Consider the following 24,631-nt stretch of genomic DNA (forward strand, 5'->3'; position numbering starts at 1 on the left):
CTTCTACCTACCTTATATAACAACAAATCAAACCGGACTTTTTTTCCGGGATTCATTTTAAGTCTATACAAGTTAAAGAATATTTATAATTTATTCTATAATCTCATTCCTTAATTCCTAATGATGTATTATTGGAACCAAATATTTATTTAACTGTTATGTATAATATATTAGGTATTAAACATTTAAAATGAAAATTTACACAATTGTGTATTAAAGTTTTTGTATTAAAAAACAAGAACTAATCTTTTTTTGTGATTTAATGTTTGGATTTTTTTTTATATGATCATTTTATATTTTGGATTTCCTGAATTGCTATTACAAGACAAAATAATTTGAGTATTCGTTTTTGTAACTTATTTAACCCACCATAAGCTTTGCTTTGTGAGTTAAATTAATCAAGATGTCAATATTTCATATATGTAAATAATTTATAATGTATGATTTGATCTAATGAATAATAATAATTCATCAAAATTTTAATGAGCCTATGTAGATATGCTTTGATTGGTTGCTCTTCTAAATCAAGTGAAGACAACTATAAATTATTTCACTAACTCTATAGGTGGTCGGCATTACACTGAAATATATTTTAATAATTACCATTTTAGAATAATATAATTAATAAAATATTAAATTATTTAAGTATAATGATTGTAGTATTATTCAATTTTAATCTCTTGATGTGCTTTTTGAGACATTCGTTAAAATTATTTTATACCTAAATCTAGGTAAATGATTAATAACATGTCCATTTAACTATAATGGTAGATTTTAAAGTTTAGATAACATTTGCCATTGCCTTAAAAAAAAAATTTATATTTATTAAATTAACAGTTGTATTTACAGAAAGAAAATATTAAAAAGCTACAAATAAAGTGGAAATTGGCAACAACAATAAAGAATACAATTATAATAATAATTTATGCTCGTATTGTGATAATGTCTATTAAATATTGATAGCCAGTTAAATAGTTGCACTAAAAAAAATATATGTACAAAGTACAGTGCACATATTATATTATATATTTAGGGAATCTTATAGTACCTATCATGAATTATTTTTTTTTTATTAAATGAGTTTTCCAGGTTAAAAACTGACATACTAAAAAAAAATCAAAATATACATCAATTTATACAATATAATATTTTATAGTATATAAATTATACTTTACAGAATATATCTTGTATAAAAGCTACAATTAGTGCAATACATTTTTTCAAGATATATAGTTACAGTCTAATGACAAAATAAGAAAAACAAAAGAACTAACTATACTATGTGGAATTGTTGAATTGGATCTTGATAGTAGATGACAGATTCATTTTGACTGTTTTGTCCAAATATTTTTGTATAACTTGTGTCATTAGCTATAAATATACATAAACAAAAAATAAATAAATAATAAACTATTTAATAATATGATATAGAACAAAATTAAGTCAGTGAGAATTTAATAAGACAACAAATGTAACTTACAAAATACGTCATCAGAAAGTTCTTCAATTCCAATTGATTTGTCTCCTTTTGTAGCCTTTAAATATTTCAATATTATGTACAAAAATATATTTTTATAAGTAATAAATATAATATTACCTCTCTATACTTTTGCAAATACATTTTTAAGGGTTCTACATAATTGTCAAAACCTAAATTAGACATTGCATAAAGAATATCTTCTCCATTAATAGTTTTACGTTTTTCTTGGAAACATCTGTCACTAGCTTCACTGGTTATAAAACTTATAAATTCTGAAACACATTCTTGTACACATTCTCGTGCATCTTTTGCTATCTATAACCATCAATTAATATTGTTATATGTTAGAGTATAATATAATATTGTTAGTTTATAAACAAACCTTTCCACCATCTGGAATAGATTTTTTCATAATTTTTGCAATATTTGCAATAGGAAGGAATCTATCTTGTTCTCGAAGTGGTTTTCCAAATTTAAGTTCATACACTTCTCCTTGATTTGATGAGTCATCTGTATTGTCCAATGTGACCATTTCCACACCATCTTGAGTATCTTGTCCTAAAAAACATAAGTTAGATAATATTAGTATTCAAAATGAATGTACTTTATAGTGACTAAAGTGGTTATGTTAAACTACAAGAAATTTTGTATAATTATGGAATAGAAATGTTTTGATTAAAAATTAAAATTATAAAGGTACAAGTATGATAATTATTTTATCCAAAGATTAGCTTACAGAAATTAGTCTTGTTAATCACAAATGTGGGATTAAAACATTATTGTATTACTGTTAGGCATGTTATAATTTTTAACATTTTATAATAAATTATATTTTGTTCTGTTTTTAATGTTATACTGATTGATTGATATTCTAATTTAGTTAAGTACTAAAACCATATTATACTAATATACATATTAATATATAAAATATATTTTTGATGTATATTTTAGTATTGCTTCTGAACTGTTGAACAGAGAAAGAAAAGTTTAAAACTGAAAATATTTGGAGTTCTCCAAGTAGTATGGTTAATAGTATTAATGGTTATACGGCTTAGGATATGAATATATGATATTAGTTATTCATAATTAACATACATGTAAATATTTTAATTCTCATTGCGCTGTGATTAACTAATTTATACATAAATCATACAAATACTCGTAATATTATTAACTTCATAGGAATTAGAAATATAAGTAATGAACTTTTAAAAGGTAACCTAAACAATGTCCGATTGTATTGTAATATATATTTTTTAATAAGCTTACTAACCTTGAGATAAGAAATTTTGATGGTCGTCCGTTAAAAATTCTTCCGTCAAATCATCGCTGTCACTGCTGTTCATCGTGAGATCGAAGTAAGATTGGCTGGCCACCGCAAAATTTACTTGTCGATAAAAAAAAAATTAACAAATGTCTAACACACACCGAACAGAAATGTACGAAGTACAACGTACTCGGCCCGAAATTATTAACAAACAACAAAACGAGTATCAATAAGAGATGATTCCTCAGTGCACGACACTAACTGCTTAATAATAACTAATAGGTAAAAGAGTTGTTGTTATGTTCTAAGTTTAGGTAACGAGATACAACGCACAATCACGGACAATAAAGTCAACAGACTGAGATAAGTACGTGATTTTTATTAGTGATTTTCGATAACAGGAATAATATTGTAATCGTGTAATATCATTGATAACAGTATTGTGTTGTAAACAAAGATAATTGATATATATATATATATATATAAACACATATAAAATAAACATTAATTATATAATTATATATAATAAACATTTATTACACATAGCTATTGTCGCAAATCAGTAATCTCATTCACAGGATAATAGAATATTATTATTATTATTATTATTATCGTAGAATATCTACGTCTTGTTTACAACGTCCTTGGTGTGAATTGAGTTGATCCTGTAGTGGGTCGTGGGTGAGGGGTAAAGAAACTAAGTAGTACGTGGATCGCTCAGTTAGTTTTAAAGGGGTTTTAAAGGGGCTTTAAGTAGGTAGTCAATTTTGTACTATTTTAATTAAAACAAATAATATTATTACTCAATAAACCTAAATATATAAAATAAAAATATACAATGAAAACTCTCTATAACAAGTTTTTAAGGACCAAGAGATTTTTTTTTGTTATATAGAGTATTTAGTAGAGGGTTAAAAAAAATATTTAAATTATTTATATGTGTATTATTATTTTTAAATTACATGAGTATTTATTTAGTATAATTTTATTATTTATCATTTTATTTGTTTATTATAGTTTTTACAATTACTAATTAGTCAGTCAGATTGTTTTGGATTTGTTTACTTTGCCAATATTTTTTTTGTATCTATCTATGAATTTGTCCAATATCTTGTGTATAAAACACATTGATAGATGAAAGATAACTTAGTACTTACACCAGTACACGCATCAAAGTTGATTTACTATACCCACAGTCACATAAATACGTCAATACTTAAACACTGTGATATCATGTTCATACAGTATTTTATACATTTTTATTGATGTATAAATTGCATAGGTACACGCATAGTCCAGTGAGAGTATACACTAAAAACGATTCTGAACGGATATGTCTTTCAGCTTTATCACTAAGCGAATTTTATGATATATGTTTTTTGATATAGCTAATTAAAGTAATTTATTTTATTTTTAGTATGTTGGTTTAATTTTTTTCCGAGAAAATGCATTTATATTATATTATTAATATTTAATTACTATAATAATTTATGTTATATTTTAAAACCATATTAAATTATTGTTATTAACTTTTGAGTTAATACCACTACCACCTTACTATAAGACAGTGTTTGCAATTTGTAATCATTTTGGTTCTTTCTTGAGTAAAACCAATTTTCTATAATATTATTTCGATATTACGTAACCATCTGCAAATAACGCATAAAATACCATACTATACTAACTTTTAATTATCTTTGATTGTTATTTATTACTTTATTAGTGTTTAAATAAATTTAAAATTGTAATTATTTTCATAATGTCATTGTGCGTGATGTTCTCAATATAATATAATTATAGTCGCAAGATTTGCGGTTACATCCCTAAACTTTAAAAGTTCTTTACATAGGATGATTTTAGATTCTGAACAGAACGAATATAAATAACTTAATAATTTGTAGTTTTTTTTAATAATTTTATTTTGTAATTTATGCTACTAAATGCAATACATGCATATACCCTATATAACAGTTAGAATAGACTTTTGGAATAACTTTTGTTCTAATTAATATTTTCATATTTTATTGTTTAGTACTGAAAATAAAAAAAATTAAAATTTGATCTAAATTTTTTGGATAAATTTAAAATAACCAATTTTTGAATCTGATTATAAGAACAATTTTAATGGTAAAAATATTTATCTAAGTCAAGAAGTTAATTTTTTAAAAATATCAATATTTTTTGATTAAATTAATTTTGAACGTAAATCGTAATAACTTTTTACAAAATATGATTTTTGAGAATTTGCTGACATGAGTATATTTCTTAAATTATTAATTCATCATATAATATTAACAATTTTTATCATACGTTTAAGTAGCTTAATTTTTTTTGGTCAAAAGTTTCTGTTACACTCTGTTTATTATAATGATGATTTTTTAATTATGAAGAAGATAGTTAAAGTTTTTAAAAATATTTTCACCCCTGAATATAAGGGCTTCGTTTATGAACATAACTACAGTAATTTTAGCAATATTTCTTGATATTCATTAAATATTAAATTTTAAAATTAACATTGTAGATAAAAGATATTTTTAAAAAAGCTCTGGAACAAGACGTTTAATTTTAATGTATATATTTTTAGGTCTTGATCCCTTGAATACATATACAAACTGAAAACTCTTTACGGCAAATTTCAAACAATAACAAAACATGCAATGTCCTTGAATTGCAAACACAGTGCGCTGTACTTGATTTATTTGTCGTTCTGTATAATATTATTATAAATATAATTGGTGGACTTGCAAGTTGCAGATGCCATTAGGCATTAATACAATATTGTTGACGTCCAAAATTTGAAACTTAATGTAATACAAAATCAGACATGCTATTGGTTCATCACTGCAATATAGACGACCTATATTATAGTTGCGACATAAAATGGTTTACCGAGTAAAACATAATTCCTTTAATTTACACATACGCGCGTCATACATCTGTGCCAAGTAAAACGCGTTAAAATGATTTATCATTTCAGGATATCACGTTCGAATGGTTTTTTCCTTTTTCTTCGAACATCATTGTATGCAAATATGCAAATAAGTAATAATCTAGGTAATGCGATTTAATTTTCGGCCAGACACGTGAAATCGAATTCTAATGCGCGTATTATTCGCTTGTCCCGTCCGAATGAATTATTATACGCTGTTTCTCGAAAACCTTTCTTTATATATATGTACTTGAACGGCACAGATATACATTACCGTCCAACATTTATGTATATATATACAATATACACCTAAATGTATGGTTGACAGTAATCTCGTTTGACGGAGTCAGCGCTGTGAATGTACAATTTTTTTTTGTTTACGACTGATTTAAATTAAGTACCGCAATCTATTTCTGTACAGAACCTCATTTTTTACTGGTATTGGTATAGTGACCTACATACTATGTAGAATCTCATCTTATTACGCACCAACTGCATATTCTAAAATGCAGCATTATTATTAAATCATATTACTATTTTTGTAACGATTTAGGTAGGTATATTTAATAAAAACCTCAGTTTATTTTCAACAAGTAATGTAAGTACAACATACAAATGTCAAGTTTCCATTGTATTATGCACACGTTATATTATAATATATGTAATTATTATTAAAAAGTATGAGAGATATGAACTTTAAAAAGGAATTCTCCAATAAATCAAAAATATATATATATATATATATTTATATATAGTATAGTGGTAATAATAAGGTAAAGTGGCAGACATTAGTAATGATAATAACAATAATAATGGTAATAATATAATGGGTATTTTAGGCGGTGACAGGCGCTGTTATTATCGTTACCATGTCGTACCGTTTATATAAATTAAAAACAACGAGGAGGACTTAAATTAGGAAGTATAGACAAAAAGCGCACTTTATTCAGCTTAAATATATAGATGATTAGGTATTATTGTTGATTTCATTTATCTTTACAAATCAAATATAACAATATTAATAACTTACTCGTTTTGAATGAAATCAAAAATAATAATATCAAGTATAAGACTAAGATAATAGAGGAGCATAGACAAGTTAATAATTTTTCATAGACACCGTTTGAAAATACACCGAAAAATTACGTTATGGGCAGTAACACAATAAATAGTTTCGGTTCAAACAATATAATTATCATATTGTCTTGCGTTTTTGTTTCTTTTTTTTTTTATAAATGTTTGTATAGAAACCGAATTTGGTATATATATTATATATATAAAAAAAAATGTTAAAAAATTATTATAAGTGCATAATTACAATAAAATATTAATACAAAAACAACACATTGCTTAATACGTTTACCCTGGTTAATCATAATGACGATATATAGTAAATGTTTGTTATAACAATCTAAAACCGAAGTTTAACAGATTCGACTAAAATATTCAACGTCTAGGTTATATATTATATAAAAAATAAAGGCCCCTATACTTGAACTTACAAACATGATTATAGCAATAAATTAATAGATTAATATCATTAGCACAATACTAATATAATAATTATTTATAGCAACATAAAATAAGAAACGATAGATCGATATGTATGGTACGGTTGGTTGGGTTTGGAAAATTAACATAATAAACATAACGAGGGTTTTGGATAAGAGTTTGGAAGGTAACTTTTGAAAGAAAATCTCTTATAAAGTTTTCAACTTAGGCCACCTGCACATTATGTAGTTTACAATAGTTTTGCTAGCTTAAATAGTTAATTCATAATATACACATATTGTTATAGTAGGTATTAATAAATATTGGTTTTAACATTAATTTACAATACAATTGATAAAAAATAATTTGAATATATCGATGTTTTATCACATTTTATTTTGTAAATAATATTCAACGATGCGTTTGGTTAAATATATTTTTTACAATACGAATACGAATTAATTATTGCTGTGAAAACAATATTACATGTGAAACCCTTTTGACCAATAATATAATTGGGTATTAGGACGGATATAATATAAATTATAACCTATTGAATAAAAAAATAGGTGTTTCCCAAAATGTTTGAATATTATCAAGTAAATAATGCAAATTTGGAATAAGAGTAGGTATAAGAATGAGGCCTATTAAAATTATTAATTCCCTTTTGACACTTATTATAGTTTACACACAGTTTGTCAGGAAGTTTTAAAAGTTATATCTGTAAAATGCTCAATAGCCTAGAAAATCAATCAAGAACGAATAGTATTAAATTATTATAATGGAAATTACTTAGACACTAAGAAATGTAAAATTACAAGAAAATAACCGAGCGAATGGAATGAAAACAAGAATAATCAATTTCTTTACACGAAATCAATGAAATGGATGCGTACTAGAAGAAAACAACATGATGTAATGGAAGACGTTATTAGTAATATATATTGTATATATGTATATAACACGTGTATGGTAGTTTAATACTATTATTAGAGTTGCAATAGTTTAAAGCATTTAAATATTTTAAATAGGTATAGGTAGGTATACAGGTATTACGATGGATGTTTAAACATGTATAGATTTTATGTTTAATGTTTCAATAAGCGTTTCACAATAAAATGACCGATATTTCGTATTATCAAGTCGTCGAGTCCAAGGAAATGTACATTACATAATATATACTTGAGTCAGAGTGTTAGAATAGACATGATTACCCGCAGAGTAATATAAAGAGATAAAAACGATAATGCGTTCCGCAATCACGCACCTGACCGGATGAAAATCGGTTTATGGATCGATTATACGATTTGGCTTAACCTGTTGCTGGTCAAAGGTTCCGGAGTAGAGGCCCGTTTGAAAAAACAACAACTACAACAACAAAAACAACAATAATAACAGCAACAACAATACATTTGTCAGAACTTTCAGAGAAAAAATGACGTCCCATATCGTTATAATATTATATGAATATGCAGAATATTATAGTTGCGCCCAAGTGCTAGGAATAGGTAATAATGTAAATAACATAACCTGTAGGTGTTCGATGCAGGAATATCATTTTTGTATAAAAATATTGGTTTGTTAAAAACAATAGAGCGCATTTAATTTAGTAGGTAGGTAATAGATTTCGGTTATGCGGAATGGTGCATCTGTATATATCATGTCCCCTTTTATACAGTAGAATTTTAATTTACCTAAATATTGTACTGTGAATTTAGAACAACAAATGTTTAAATATTAAAATATTCAAAGCCACCTTAAAATTAGTGGTGTTCACCCTATTCCATCCAAACGCCCTGGCATTCCGGGCACCTAACTACCACACAGAAAGTTTTACAATCATTACAACCAACACTGCAGTGTATTAAATTGAATAATTAATTTTTAATTTGAGAATGGTCCCGTTGATTTGTTTAAAACTCAAAATGTTGGTCAATTTTTAATGTGTTTTTTCTTTAAGAATTTATTGCTATGAACGTATATAATTTTTTACTTAATATGAAAAAGACCAACGTTTTTTTTTCGCTTTGAAATGATTACTATCACTTTTCTGACTATAGTATAGTAATTGCAACAAGAACTTCCATTGTTTCTAAGCCCTTGTTAAATTATTACTATTCACAACTCTTGATCGATTTTCATTTTTTTTTACAACATATTGAAGTTAATTTATTATTTTAACTAGTCTTAATTTTATTGTTTTCAGTGGAAGACTACTGGCGATGAATACCCGTGTCGATTTGTTTTTACGACCCCTGTATGGACGACTGGTCTTCCTGTCTGGTCTCCGACTTGAGCTTCACGAATTCCTTAGCTACGTCGTCGTTATACCTCTGTGAAAGTATCCGCAAAATCGTCCATCCAGTCTCATTCATTTGTATTCGTCTGCCGAGGCCTAACCATTCGCCGGTACGGACCTTAATGAGTAAATAATAACAGTCAGATTAAATGGTAAAAATAGTTTTTGTTATTGTACTAATTGCTTTTTATTATTAATTACCATTATTGGAACATGTCGCATCTGCAAAACCGCCACGCCAACGAGCCGATCTTCGCGAGCAAAACAGTAGTCTTTCACGCAAAAATGCAATTCGTAACATTCTAAATCTTCAATGGCGCTAATAGAACTGTGCAAAAAATGATCGCCGTAAAAACTGAGTTTTGTTTTATGTCGACTAAATATACTTACAAAACGAACGCTTCGTTGTATCTAGGACTCCAACTGCCTGACTTACTCTTCGTCGACTGTTTTCTCTTCTTGTCCGCTAGTCTTGGTCCGATGAGGTTCACTTCGACAAACGGGCGAAACATACCAGTTGTTGGCCATACCAGCGTATTAGCAGCAACCACTGTTATACAGTAACACCAACAACATTAAAGTATAATAGAGAACATAACATATAATAAGAAAAATAGGACTCTGAAGAATATGTATCAAAATAATGCGAGATATTAATAAAATATTTAAAATAAAATACATTTTAAATATTTTAATTTACTCGATTAGTTGATACATTTAATAAAGCTTATTAAACAAACAATAATTCTCCTAGTGAGTTTTTCAGGACCTATCTAGGATTTTTTTTTTAGGGGGAGGGGTTCAAATTTTTTAATATTATTATATATCATATCATATAATTTTTAAATACAATATTTAGAATTTAGGCCTCACAAATATAATATAACTATCAAGAGGGAGGGCTCTCGACCCTTTATTTAATCTATCACTGTGTCTATTGATAATATAACATAGTTAATTGTTAGATTTAGTAAGTAATTATATCATTTTTATAAAAATTAACAGTAAACATTATGCATTTAGGTAGGTATAATATTTTTATATTCTAATGTATTGATTTATTTTAAAGAAATAATTTAGTTTTAAATTTGCTATTATAAATAGAAGTTGTATTCGATATAAGTACAATATTAAAAATGTTTAATGATATACATAGACTCAAAAAGTATAGTTGTAATATGTGACCGTTTTATTATATAAAACTACCGTAATAATGATGCATTATTATTATAATAGCTATACCTAGTAAAATTAGTGTGTTGGTAGTAAAATAATTAATAGATGTTTAACATGATGTAATTTGGCTTATTTTAAGAATATTAATTGTTTAATGTTTACTGTAATTTGTGTTTAATCATTAATTATTAAAATTATAATTGAATAATCGTACTTATAGTTCACTTATAGGTTATTATGAAAATAAGTATTTTTATAAAATATATATATTATGCAGTACAAATTCAATGTATTTATAATTTTATAAGAGGAAAACGTAATATTTTAATTTTAATTTTCTAATAAACGGTTACTATATATTGAAATAAAATGCGATTTTATTAGATGTAAGTGAAAAATAAAACAAATACGATTTTATGTGTTTTTGTAAATCAAACAAGATTGCGTTGTTCTATTATTAGAAATCAATGTGTTTTTTTTTATTGAGGTATGAGCATTAAAAGTGACAAGAATAGTATAGGTTTTCAGCGAGATTTTATGATTTTCTTTTCTTTTAGTTATGTGTCATTCGAACATCCGATATAAAAAGAAAAAAATATCGTATGTTCAACACAAACTTGTTTTTAAATAAATAGAATAGGTTTAGAATCCAATGTAAATGCGTAGAGTTATTTAACAAAAGCCATTTAGAAAACAAACCAAGAAAGGTTTATTAACCCTTTCACTGCTATGGACGCACATATGCGTTCTATCATTTTAAAAATCAAAAAAAGCTTTTATCGATAATGTGATATCATTAAATGGTAAATAATTAGACGAATCCAAAGAGACAACAAAAAAATATATATGATAAATATTAAAAAAGTTATAAGCAAAAAAAAATTTATTTGATTTTCCAGGGTTCCCAAATTGTCATTATTTGATAAACTGAAATAATAGTTCATTATCGACTATTTGAGAACCAATCACTAACTTAATTAACTAATATTTGCTAAAAAAGTTACTAGAAATTTTTTTTTTTTATTGATAGTTATTATTTGAACTATAAAAATATTTAAAACAATACGAAAAAAAATATTTAAAAATAAAATTTAATCCCAGCACAGTGTTGTGAACTGTGAAAAAATAATTCAGTAGGGAAAGGGTTAATGGACATTTTGCCAATGAAACAAAAAATAACTATGGTCGATTTCAGACTTTAGTTGTTTGTTATTTTTTATTATTTACGATTTAAATATTTTTTAACTATCTTGTTATGTTATCATTGATATTTATGTTGTATTATTATAATATATATATACAAGTGTTTTTAGTTTAACATGGTTATTCTCGATTTATTGTTTAAAAAGTTTTAATTAAGAACAATTTACAGATTAAATATAATACATACCTGTTACAGTGAGCTTAAATTCGTTATTCGTTGGTTGTGTTTCAATGTAAACGTTAATAGAAATTTCTCCATAAGGTTCTTCATATACGTAATTTTCTAATTATAAATATGAAAAAAAATTAAAAAAAATTTTAGTTAATGACTTTAAAACATTATCATAAATATTTAAAATTACTTTTAGTCATGCGAAAAAGTATAAATAATCATCTTTTATCTAGTATTTTTGTATATTATATACACGAGATATAAGAACATTTCAACTTAAAGTAGGTACCTATTCTGCACTTACTATTATAGCTACTATAATATTACATGATGTATTTTGAATAAATGCGTATTAATCTGTTTATGGTGCAATGGATCTACGGTTATAGTATCAGCTATATTCTAAATAACTGTTTATATGGTTATACTTGTAACCTTATAAGTAATTTTAAAGGATATAAAAAATAATTTAGGATACAATTTTACCTTGTAATGGTCTTCTTGAAATTTCAAAGAGTTTTTCCATTCGACTTCCCATTGATTTTACATCTTCTTCTGCTTCATCTAATGCTTCTTCCTCCTCGGTTTCGTCGTCCTCGTCATAATCCATTTCGTCCATCTCATCTTTTACTTCAGTACCACTCATTAGTGATGGTTGTCGTGGTAATGGATCATTTTTTTGTGGTACTTTATAGAATTAGAATATTTATTATTAATAACGAAATTTAATTATATTAATTAAATCTATAGTAAAAAATAAATAATTCACCCCTTTTCTTATTTTAACAATTATCCAAAAAACATACCTTGATGCAATTGTGTCAACACAAACGTTTTGATGAGTTCATCTGTGGATCTTGTGTAAAGTGATAAAGCATAGCATAAAGATAAAAGATCTGAACTTTTATCCAAATACTTCTTTTTCAGTCCATTTCCACCGGCATGGAAATATGTTTTAATTGTTTTCAATGCAGATTCTAAGACCCTACACTGCTTAGTATTTAAGTTCTTTTCCATATCCTAAAAAATATATATTTTTGCCTCAAAAAATAATTAGTGGATTGTTTGTTTGTAGAAACAACATACAACATAATATAATTCTGTATATTTTTATATTGATTCTGAAAATTTATTGGTTGATAATCGTTTATTTTTTCTATAAAGTAATTTGATTTTTGAAATATTTTTCTAGGTATGCGTACGATCAAAAACTGAATTGTTTTTAAAGTCAACCCTCAGTATATCTAAACTAGTCTGTTAGTTAAAAGTTAGTATATTTGATTGGTTATGGATCTTGACGCAGAAGTATCCAAAAGAAGTAAATGTTTAAAAAAACTACTATTTTTGTTATTTATTAGTTTATTACATACGACTTCGAATATTTTATGTACGTATTACAAACAAATTTAAACTTATTTATTCATTTTAGTAGTAATTTAACTATTAAATTTTAATATTTCTGAAAATTAAATTCAAATTTTACATTTTCAGAGTTTTTGCAAATAAATTGGTAGATATTATAATATATAAAATTTATATATTATAATAGATTTATATTATTTTATGTTTAAGATAAATTAGATATTATTATTATTATTATTATGACGTATCGGAAAAATGAAACTAAGTCTGAAATATTGTTTTCTAAAAATGTTGCTAATTGTATTAGGCATGGAAAATTAATACAAAAATATCATACTTATAAGTTTTAAAATTTCGAAAAAATAGATCCAATAATGTTAACAACAACAAAATGGAAATATGAAAGAATCAGTTGTTACAAACTACTCGTATGAATTAATATGTTATAAACTAATATGTATAATTACCATTACTCCTGTTAAAGCATTTTTAACATCTTGCTTTCCAGCCATATGGTTTCTAATTAATCTGGACATGTCTTCAATTCTAGCATTAGCTGCCAGTGATCTAGCGTTTTCGCTAAGGTTTTTCAATATCATCTAAATTAAAAATAACGAGTTTATACAACCAATTATAAACCTTAATGCTTTATTTATATGATTTTATATCATTTATTTAAACTAATATTTCTTACACTTTTATCCATCATTGGTGGTAAGACTACTGATCTTTCCAATATTCTTATTACAAGTTTCCATAATTCTCGAAGAATTCGTTTTAGTACAGGTTTCTCACAAGTTTGAGCAAATAATGATAATGAACCATCCATTAGATCCATCAATGGCCTTAATATTTCGTCTACTTCCATCATAGATACTTGTTGTGGATTTTGGCTACCTCCTTTGATACTTTGTAATAACTCACCAAGTTCTTTGACACTTTTCTTTATTTGAGGTTCCAAACTAAAACATTTGATTAGAATTTTAGTTTTAATGTTTATTTATTTTCATTGAGGGTAATAATATTAAACTTAAACATATCAAAGTTGGCAGTAAGTAATCAATAAAATATATATGTATTTACATGTATAAACAATACGCTTATAAATAAGATAAATATTAACTATACATACCTTTTTCCGAATTTCCCAGATAGTTCATCTAAAGCTTTTAATAACTGCGTTTGTAAGTCATTTAGAATATCTGTAGCATCTTCTTCCAGTTGTTTGCCACCCATTGATTCGAACATTTTTGTTAGTTGTACTCGTAGTTGTTGAATATTATTCATTAATATACAAGCCTATACATTTAATACATATGTTATGTAAAGTACACATAAATACATAATATATATACGGATAAAATATTTTAAACTTACAGTTCTTTCATCTAGTTCTTTAGCATCAAATTCTTTTTGAACTATGTCTACGTATGCCAATAACACTTTGACAATTGTTTTAGCAAGTCTTTTCATGTATCGATTGGATATCTCTGGGTCAGGACATTCCAATTTTGATATAACCCCAAAACATTGTGTAAGCTGAGTGAATACGTCTACCACTGAGTTGGAAAATAACGCATGCTCTGAACTTCTTTGAAACTATAATTACAAAATAAAGTTTAAAAAACTTTTTGATCAAAGTTTAAGATGGCGACGCTTGCTTACCCCATCTTTTTTGTCCCTGTTAAAAGCTCCGTGCAAATATTCTAAAGACACATCGTCATTTTCATTTAGCCATTGCATTACAAACGGTTCAAACCAAGATGGGTACTCGGGTATTGCGTCTTTGTACGGTGGTGCATCTTTTACATAATTAGTAAACAGCCATTTTACTTTGAAATGGAGGTTCATGTACGCTGAAGTTTTACAAAGTCTATGTGTTTCATGTTCTTCTAGAGCATACTTCATGTCCACGGCGAAGAAGCTCCACATTGTTGCTGCAGATAACTGTAAAAAATATTTTAATTATAAAAATACGTCAGTAAATATATTATTATAATTATATAATCAATACAATAACAATTTATTATATAATTTACCTGTCCTATATTGAGTTCTGCTGGGAATTGACTCAGAACAGGTGCATAACTATTTCTATCTTCTTCGATTACTGAAGCAACGAGTGCTACAAGCTTATCCCAAAAGCCTAAATCATCTAACTTTGGTCCCGTGTCTTCGTCTCTTTTTTCATTTGGATCAGTCTTAAAAACAAAATAGTTTATTTAATTAAGAATTTTTTATAATGTAACATACACATATTTTTGAATAACTCGAGTTTGATATTATAAAATTTCTTATTGTTTGATCACGGTATAATTACTAATATTAATATTATTATTTACAATAATTGTTATACTAAAATCTCAGAATTACAAATGTTTAACATTTAATTTCAACAAGTAAAATAAATACCTGATATTCTCTGCCGTATAAATCATAACAATTAGCGAATAGAAATTGATAAGTTGACCTTAGACACGCTTTAACACAGTCTTTAACAACGGTACTAGCCCTTGGTGGACTTGAAAGTTCTTGTACCTAAATATAAATCATGTTATAACTGTTGTGCTACTTTATATTTTTATTATTATATTTAAAAAAATTACCTTCATTCTGAAAAATGTAATACTTGTCAACAAATCGACAGTCGATTTAAGATCCATTAATTTTTCTTGACTGGATGCCGGAAAGTTATTTCTATACATTGATAAATCTATTCTGAGCGAATTATGTAGCTGGTCAAGCAGCTTTACGAATTTTTCTTTCTATAAATAATGAAAAAATATTTGAAAATCATGGTTGGAAATAACATAATATTTTCTCAGTAATGATAGTTACTCCGAAATTGGATGCTGCAAAACGGTCGCTTGCGCTTACGGCGGAGCTTGATGTCGTGTGTGCATAGTAGGCATTGATATTCGCTAACAATGTACTCATTACTGCTGGGACACCAGGGCATAAATATTTTGTTGAAAGACAATGAAAGTGTCTAAAATACGAGATTATTGATTTTAAAATTATAGTTTTAAAATTACAATGTAATAAGCTCACGTCATTGCTTGGTAAATAGACTCTATGCCATATCTCATAGCGAATTCGTCGACAATATCTTGTGCGGGAGATTCAAAATACAATTTCCACCCATCTTCTCCCTTGGCTTGAGGTAGGTGAACTATTCCTGCATTATTTTCACACAACGAGTGAAATAGATTTTCATGAAGACACGTGTATTGGATATGATAAGGAGCGACTTTTTCCTCTCCTTTAATTTCTACATTGATATGTAATCGAATAGCACCGGATACTGCTGATTTATCAGTCCTTTTTTCGAGATTGTACCAAACGTCCATTTCACCCGACAACGTTCGAACCTAATTATTTACTTTTTATTCATAAACTCTCGTACAAATATAATAGTTGATATAAATATACCTCGATAATAGTTTGTCCTAAAAAATCGTCCGATTCTCTGGTTAGTTTTTGTCTTAGTCTCGATTTCAAGTCATTGTCCTCGTCCCATACCCTGACTTTAATACGATCCGAAGAATTGTGGCACTCGCTATCAATTTTGAAAAATGTATTAATATTTTTATGTTTAATAATATATTATTTACAGTTACAAAGAAAGGGAAAAATAAATAATTACAAATAAAATTTTTCATTCCAAACAGGATTGAGCTCTTGAGGCATGGTTCGCGTTCTTTTTTTAACTTTACCCACTTGAACAGTTACGTATGGATCTGATGTACCACTTTTGTCTTTTGCAATGAGCCCTTGAGCACATTTTACTATAATAAAAATAAAAATTATAATCGATAATTATTCAAAAATATGAATTACATTTATTTAAAGCGCTGGTTTATTCTAAAGCTATATGTACAGTATTTTGCACGTGCATACAAACGACAAACAATGCATGCAATAAGCGTTAATTTTTTTTGGAAGACGTCGTTTAAGTTACTTCTGCTAACTAGATATCGATGATTTATGTGATTTGTTTGATTTGAAATTTAAATATTAGTAAATATTTGCTCGATTCCAATTTCTAAGCTGTGAGTAAGTGAACCCTAATAAGCCTAACCGCTGACCTGTTATTTCGATTTTGCACGACCATTTAGAAGTGCCTTCAAGAACGATAGCTTCCGCTTGCTCCAAGGAATCGATATGCATATCAGGTTCCACAGAAAACATGGTTCTTCAAATACGCAAAACCAAAACAATAAAAACAAATATTTACACACAAATTGATCGGAGGAAAGGAACCAAAATAGTAGAAAATGTTTAGATTTAAATGAATGAAAATTCTTTCTTAATATTTTTTAATGCATCATAGATGTAAGCAAGGAAAAATATAAACGTTTGTAAACATATTTGAAACATTTGTATTAGTGAACAAACAATAAACCATGCACAATAGTAGTTTAAAACAAAAAATACACAAAATTAAAGTTAATTGAAAGAATTTTCATTAAAAATCTCGTGCTTAAAAAATACACATGAGGGGTTAAATATATCAAAATAGTAAAACACCAATTCCATAAAATTAAACACCAAGCACAATGAAGATAGCCACACAAAGCTCTTTGAAGTCGTCTGCTCATAATGTCAAATTCGTTTTTTTTTTAAACAAACCTGTGATGGCAATTTTTGCTGACCACTTGCAGGTACCATCCAAAACCGATTGTTTCACCGCTTTAATGTGACCCTGATGGCTTTTCTCCTCCACGCCGAACACTGATCTGTGTATAATTTAAAAAAAAACATAACAACCAATTTTTTCCACACCCAACACTGCGTGTATTATGTTAAACTAAATAAGAACTTCTTCCAGATGCTGTGTGCGTATTTCTTAATGACCCGGAATCTCTGTTAATTGTTTTTGCATTAATTTCGAGCCCCGGACACATTTAGTATAAACACACTGTGTCATTTGTTTGCAAATCAGCGATTTATTTCTTTATCATTGTAACTATGACAAATTGTATCCATAATCGTGAATGCTGTCATTTCAGTTATCTAACTCGCATCAATAACAGCTTTTCAACTGAATTCAATCTGGTCGTAGATCTGTTAACTCAGTTTGTTCGTAATAGAAGTGTCTGATGACGAACAGATTGAAATTAATCTGACGGTGTTCCATTTGTCTTAAGACGACTGTTTAATAAACGCCATATATATAATGTCACGCATGTTCTCCTATTTTGACCCCGATTCTTTTTCAACGATTGCCATATGTTTCCGTTTAGGGGGATATCGTCGTGCATGTGTCCCAACATTGTTGGTAGCTATATTTCTTTTATACTAGTTACGATTCATTTAAAGACTATTCGTATTCGTTACACTCGGAAAAAAATAATAAAATAGTAGATTGAGAGATAATAGTACTGACTGTTACAAAATTTACCATTGTGGTTGAAGTTAATATTAAAAATATTATATTTTAGTAAATTAATTTTATTATTGAATAAATAAAGATATATATGTTATAAAAGTTGGTGTCACAAATTGAAATTATTAACAAGATAATTCCAATTTTTGTTTAAGAAATTGCTTATTTTTAAAGAGAAATTATAGTATAATAACTGTAAAAAAATACGGCATGTCGAAAGAGGATTTTAATTTTTATGGATTTTATAAATAATACATTTTATGACATATAACATTTAGTAAGCGGTTCTTACTGAAATCAATTAGGGAAATTATCGACATTAAATTGACTAAAACTCACGAGCCTGCAGTGAAATATTTATAACTGCACTCAAGGCTCTTATGGTTTTATTGTTAATTTACTAAATTATTTGGTGTTAGATATTAAATTGTTAACTAACCTGATAAGTTCGAAAATTTCTGGATGATCTCTTTCGCGTTGCAACATTCTGTCCTTCATTGCTTGTATAATTGATATCGCTTTATCTTCAGCACCGTGTTTGGAACTTTTTTCAGCCGCTCCTATTATTTTTAGTTGGCAAAAAAATATATAATATATATACATACGTTTTAATGTTTTTAATTATATGAGATATTGTATGAGGTTTTCTGTTGTACGAATATGAAATGTTTTAACTGTATTTGTTCAATTTTTATTATATCAGATGAAAAAATATTTTTATTCGTAAAAAGATTTTCGAAAACTTTAAAAATATGAACTTTTTATAGTCGACATTTTTTTCTTTTGTCTATTGTTCTACGTCATTTAGTTTGTCACAAATAAAAAATAGAACGGTTTTTAAAGTTATTTCTATTCAAAGTTTGATCAGGTACATTCTCCCAGGAGTCCTAAAAAGTGGGTTAATAGTAAACACTGTATAGAAATGTGTATCAGAGGTTGCAAAGCGAATTCAAATAAAATTTCAGACCTATTTCGAAAAAGTATTCACTATGTATGTACGTTTATGTTTTTAAACGTACGGAATAAAATTATTATATTTATTTGATGTAAACTATTAAATAATATCAAATTTTTTCTATAGTAAGAAATATATATATGTGATAAATTTGTTAGGAATCAAATTGTATTTGATATTGTTATAATTAACAATAAATGAACATCGTATATCTACGATGAAACTTTTATATATCGGCTGAAAATATCGGTCGATGTGTATTCATACATTCATGAGACTATTGCTTTTGTCAATAATTGTCCTCGTATTATAACGAATGCGCGTCATAGTACTACGAAACTCGTTGTGTTTCTACTATAATATTAATTATAATGTTGTTGGTTAAATATTTATAATATTTTCACGGCGCCCAATTATTATCATTGCTCACAATACGTTTGTAATAGTTTAAATAATAGTCACTTTTTTAAAAGTTTCGACTTACTTTGCAAACAGTCGGCGTTTAAGAGCTCTTTGCACTTCTCGTGGCACTTGACCCCACATTCGGTGCACCGTACTCCTTGTCGGGCGATGCCCCACAGCAGCCCTTCACATTCATAACAATACGTTGGTGAAGTTGCAGTCCACGAGACAAAATTATGCGGTGTAGTCGATGATATTGGATAGATTAGGGCTTGTAGAGCTTTTTTGTATACGTGCATTTTCTGAAATATTTTTGAAGATCGTGGTATTAGTTTTTATTACAGTATTAAAGTGATCCAGTAATCTGTTCGTTTTGATAATATGATCAATAAATGGTCTAAAAATAGTCGCAATGATATTTTTTATTACGTCATTATTTTCACTTGTTTTTCTTTTTTTTTACCCGAATGAAATAATCACAAGACCTACTTGTGTTTTTTTATTTTACTACAATTTCATTGAAACAATAAATGTATCATATTTCTATCAATGGACTATATAGTGAGAGGGCGAATGTTAAAAAATAGAGTATTATACTTGCTATATTGCTATATTATTATATGTCAAACAATAAAAGTTCTATAATTTAGTACTTACAAATTCATTTTTATATTGTTTTTTCTTACATATATTTTAATTTATAAAATATTTTTTTGGAATTAGAATAGAAAATATTATTTTGGTTTCAGACATTTTAGAGACTTTTCTACAGATGCGATTAAAAATATATTAATAAAAAGAAAACTCTAAGAAAGTAAACGTTGGAATTTTTTCATTTGACAAACTATTTTTTAATAACGAAAAAGCACAAGTGATTTGTTCAATTTGGTACTAACCAGCTCTTCGTCGTTGAGAGTTGGACGTGGAACTCCTGATGCCAGCCCTGCGTTTCTTTTTGTGGCAGCCATTGTCTAAAATACACCCGCAAGAATTCCAATAATAAATTAATAATGTAAAAACGGGAAAACAGTGAGCAATAAAGCTATTGTAACCATAAGCGTAAATATTAAGCATTTATGCAATAACGTGTACTTGTTTAATAATTATACCCATGATGCTATTAAATAAACCGACTTTATTATAACTCACCAAATTATTGATATCACTATAATACTCAAATGGAATAAGAATGTTATGATGACTAATGTAAGTAGTTTAAAAATTTATATTATATAAATAATATTCGTAAATAATATCTCACAGAAGAGATATAAATTCTACGAGAAACTTTTCAACACTTTTTTTACTGTATATATTTTACTCTTGTTGTTGATGTAGTCATAAAGGGAAAATAATGATGTCAGTATAAAAAGAAACTTCGAGTAAAAATGGAAATTTTTTCAGGAGCATCAATATTTTGTTTTAAGATAAATATTGACATATTATTACTACGTTTCCACATTGAAATAAAAACTTATTATAATGTTGAACTAATTATATTGCATATTATACGCTGTAATAATTTAAATATTTTTTTATCGGTGAAAAAAACATACTTATAAATTAGGTTTCCATCATAATTATAGTGGTGGAATATACTTATATAGATTTATATTATATAATATCATTTGAAAAAAAAATACAAGTATTGTTAAAAACATTCTTATTCCAGACAAAAGTATAACTCAAGAGTTTGCCCGAGGAAAATACTTTTAGGAATGTTTTTCTAACACAACAATGAAAAAATAATATATATAATTTGAAAATCATAATTATAATTTTTGAATTTATGTGATTCGTAATAAACAATACATTTTAAAAACACATTTTCTCGAGCAAATTCTCATTTAATTTAAATGTCTGTGAACGAAATCACGAAACATATTATACGTTGATAAGCGCACTACTACGATCTAGTTCTATCTAGTTCAAAATAATAGTAACGTATCAGAACTTAAGTGTTAAGTGTTCAATAAACATGTGCAAAATTAAATGCTTAAAGTTTATTTTTGGTTTTAGTTTTTTATAACGTTCAAATGATAAAAATATAAAATGTTTAATTTTTCATATTAAAATTAATGCAGCTTTTCAACTACACGCACATGTCTATTATATAACTGTATCATCATTAGTAGGTATTTTGTATTGTGTTCACAGCCACCTATAGCTTATTAAACCGAATTAGAGTTATAAAATAGAAAAAATGTATATATAATATTTATGTATAATATAAAAATTAATAAATTAAAAACACTAATTGTCTATAAGTCTACGTAAACTAAATATAATAAGTTAAATATTAAAACTAATTCTATGTTAGTAACGATTTAATTGCCATTTTAATGAATTGAAATGTGTATAGAAATGTAATGCATGCATTGTTAATTATTAAAAAATAAAAATTGCAGAAAAATAGTCGCTTTATATGCTAGGTACTTAAGTGTTATCGGGAGGGTTAATGTTTTTTTAATTAATGGAAAAGTATTATCTAGAGGTTAATGAAATAAAGTGAATGTATTAAATTATAGTTGCCGTATTATTATATGCACGGATCTATAAAGTGCTCATATAAGTCTAATAAATTACAAGAAATAGAGTTTGAGCACTTAAGAAGTTCATTACGACATTTCATTAAATATGTATAATATACAATATGTGTATACTGTAGAATGTACACACCTACATATAATGTATACGGTCTCACATTTATTTAAGATAATAAACTAAAAGATTTTTTCTCAGAAGAACCATTCTCAAATTTCATTCTAATACTTTTTTTGCTATACAAAATAATTTTTACAATAAACTAAAACATTTTTTTGTGGATTATATATACGTTAAGTAAAATAATTAATTATTCTGTTATGTAATATAAATAGCGTGATACAATTATGAGGTATAAATAGTTTATTATACTAAAATTAAAGTACCTTGTTATTTTTTTAACGAAATAAATTTCAAAAAGTATTTTTTTAATTAAAATGGCATGTTTTTGTATTTAAATATATAAAATAGAATTTAAATCGTTTAAATCTAATTCTATAATATAATGCATAGATTTTTTAAATATTAATTAGTAAAAATGCTGAAAACTGTACAAATATAAATAAAATATTATATGATGTACATTATATAAAAATATATAAACAAACAAAGCTAATAGAAAAAACTAAGCAAAAGTGTATGGTACATAAAAAAATATAATATGTAAAAGATACAATTGCTTAGCTATTTTATTCTACCTCTAAAATAATTTTAATATTTGGAATTTCTAGAAAATAGAAATTTAAATTTTAGTGTTATAATAAAATGGTATGGTGCTAAAGCGGTGTGTGATATGTGTGTGTGCATGTTTTGTGTTTAGTGTGTTAGTGAATGTGTGTTTTCATGGACGAAAAACCACGTCACCAGATCTAATAGCGTGCTCTATATTTTTCTCTAAATAAATGGTAAAAATAAACAAAAAAAAAGAACGCTATACCTTGAGAACCTGGATCGATGCGTGAAGATCACAAACAACAGACAATATAACACAAATTAGTTAGTTTACATGTTTATGTTAAAAAATAAAAATAATGAATCCTATATGTTTCAGATAGGTATTTAAACTAAGCTTATTATTATAATATAGTACCTATTTAAATCAGATTCATAATAATATGTACCTATTATATATTATTATAATTTTAAAAAATAAAATAAAAAGTTAAAGTATACATAAATTATGAATGATTAGCGTTTGAAATGAAGAAATCGTTTAAAAAAGTTCTATAAAGGAAGTCTAAAGAACATATTTTACATTGGAAACATGATGAGAACACGTGGAATAGCAAAAAAAAAAACAACATTCATTTAGGTACACATAAAAACAACATAAAACATGAGGATAAGAGAAACCATTTCACATGAAGAAATTATAATATACGGTATACACTTAGAAGCGAAAATTTGTACAAAAATATTTACTACCAAATCACCGGGTACACTCGTTTCTCGGTTGAATTATAATAATATTATTACTTTACAAAAACGCTGTATACTCGATTGATATCCAATTTTCGGGAGTTTATGTTCCCAATAAGTTTTAATGAGGGAAAATGATGAATTTAAATTATATAAATATTAAATATTTTGCTTACCAGTTCCGAGACAAGAGGGATAGATTTTCTCCTGGGTCGAATATCCGGCATGCTGTCGATGTTGCTATAAAACGGATTGTCTCCAGGGTGTCTAAAATAGAAAATAATAAGATTATATAGATTTTATTATTGAAGACATATTTGCAGTTTTGCTGAAAAAAAAATAGATAATTTTTCAACTAGTTGATACTTATATACTTATTGCTTATTTGGTGACCAGAAAAGACTAACAAGTTTAAAACTAGTAATTCCTAATGGCACACGGTAAGTTTTAATTCAAATCTTTGCTATATAAGTGCTTATCAAAAATATACTTTTATAAAGTAATTGAGTGACAGTAAAAATGTTTTTGTTAAAATTATATTGT

At 26.6% G+C, this 24,631-nt stretch overlaps 2 protein-coding genes across 12 annotated transcripts in view; both read right to left on the reverse strand.

Annotated features, from left to right (window-relative positions):
• Positions 1-1,124: 1,124 nt before the first annotated feature.
• LOC113553772 (nuclear transcription factor Y subunit B-4) lies at positions 1,125-3,163 on the reverse strand. The gene is made up of 5 exons (XM_026957283.1): positions 2,754-3,163; positions 1,863-2,038; positions 1,598-1,795; positions 1,481-1,535; positions 1,125-1,371 (listed from the first exon to the last, which is right to left on the reverse strand). The coding sequence occupies exons 1-5, from the start codon at positions 2,824-2,826 to the stop codon at positions 1,274-1,276; spliced, it is 600 nt and encodes a 199-aa protein (XP_026813084.1). The 5' UTR covers positions 2,827-3,163; the 3' UTR covers positions 1,125-1,273.
• A 3,282-nt stretch (positions 3,164-6,445) lies between these two features.
• LOC113553468 (protein unc-13 homolog A) overlaps positions 6,446-24,631 on the reverse strand; it is a 160,609-nt gene continuing 142,423 nt past the window's right edge. For 7 of the 11 annotated variants that reach the window (XM_026956813.1, XM_026956812.1, XM_026956810.1 and 4 more), the window contains 24 exons: positions 24,265-24,355; positions 23,607-23,615; positions 21,022-21,096; positions 20,208-20,427; positions 19,208-19,328; positions 18,012-18,118; positions 17,026-17,167; positions 16,812-16,938; positions 16,431-16,750; positions 16,218-16,368; positions 15,986-16,144; positions 15,792-15,917; positions 15,419-15,580; positions 15,045-15,326; positions 14,757-14,978; positions 14,512-14,678; positions 14,074-14,341; positions 13,847-13,978; positions 12,824-13,037; positions 12,504-12,704; positions 12,033-12,128; positions 9,857-10,016; positions 9,668-9,794; positions 6,446-9,584 (listed from right to left, as the gene is read on the reverse strand). In XM_026956813.1, the coding sequence (XP_026812614.1) occupies positions 9,414-9,584; positions 9,668-9,794; positions 9,857-10,016; positions 12,033-12,128; positions 12,504-12,704; positions 12,824-13,037; positions 13,847-13,978; positions 14,074-14,341; positions 14,512-14,678; positions 14,757-14,978; positions 15,045-15,326; positions 15,419-15,580; positions 15,792-15,917; positions 15,986-16,144; positions 16,218-16,368; positions 16,431-16,750; positions 16,812-16,938; positions 17,026-17,167; positions 18,012-18,118; positions 19,208-19,328; positions 20,208-20,427; positions 21,022-21,096; positions 23,607-23,615; positions 24,265-24,355 (3,850 nt within the window). In that variant the 3' untranslated portion in view covers positions 6,446-9,413. Of the gene's footprint in view, positions 9,585-9,667; positions 9,795-9,856; positions 10,017-12,032; positions 12,129-12,503; positions 12,705-12,823; positions 13,038-13,846; positions 13,979-14,073; positions 14,342-14,511; positions 14,679-14,756; positions 14,979-15,044; positions 15,327-15,418; positions 15,581-15,791; positions 15,918-15,985; positions 16,145-16,217; positions 16,369-16,430; positions 16,751-16,811; positions 16,939-17,025; positions 17,168-17,467; positions 17,575-18,011; positions 18,119-19,207; positions 19,329-20,207; positions 20,428-21,021; positions 21,097-23,606; positions 23,616-24,264; positions 24,356-24,631 lie in introns of all 11 variants that reach the window. The other 4 variants (XM_026956806.1, XM_026956804.1, XM_026956808.1 and 1 more) reach the window with 4 other exon arrangements.

The sequence above is a fragment of the Rhopalosiphum maidis genome, chromosome 2 (genome assembly GCF_003676215.2).
Source record: "Rhopalosiphum maidis isolate BTI-1 chromosome 2, ASM367621v3, whole genome shotgun sequence".
NCBI classification, from domain to species: domain Eukaryota; kingdom Metazoa; phylum Arthropoda; class Insecta; order Hemiptera; family Aphididae; genus Rhopalosiphum; species Rhopalosiphum maidis.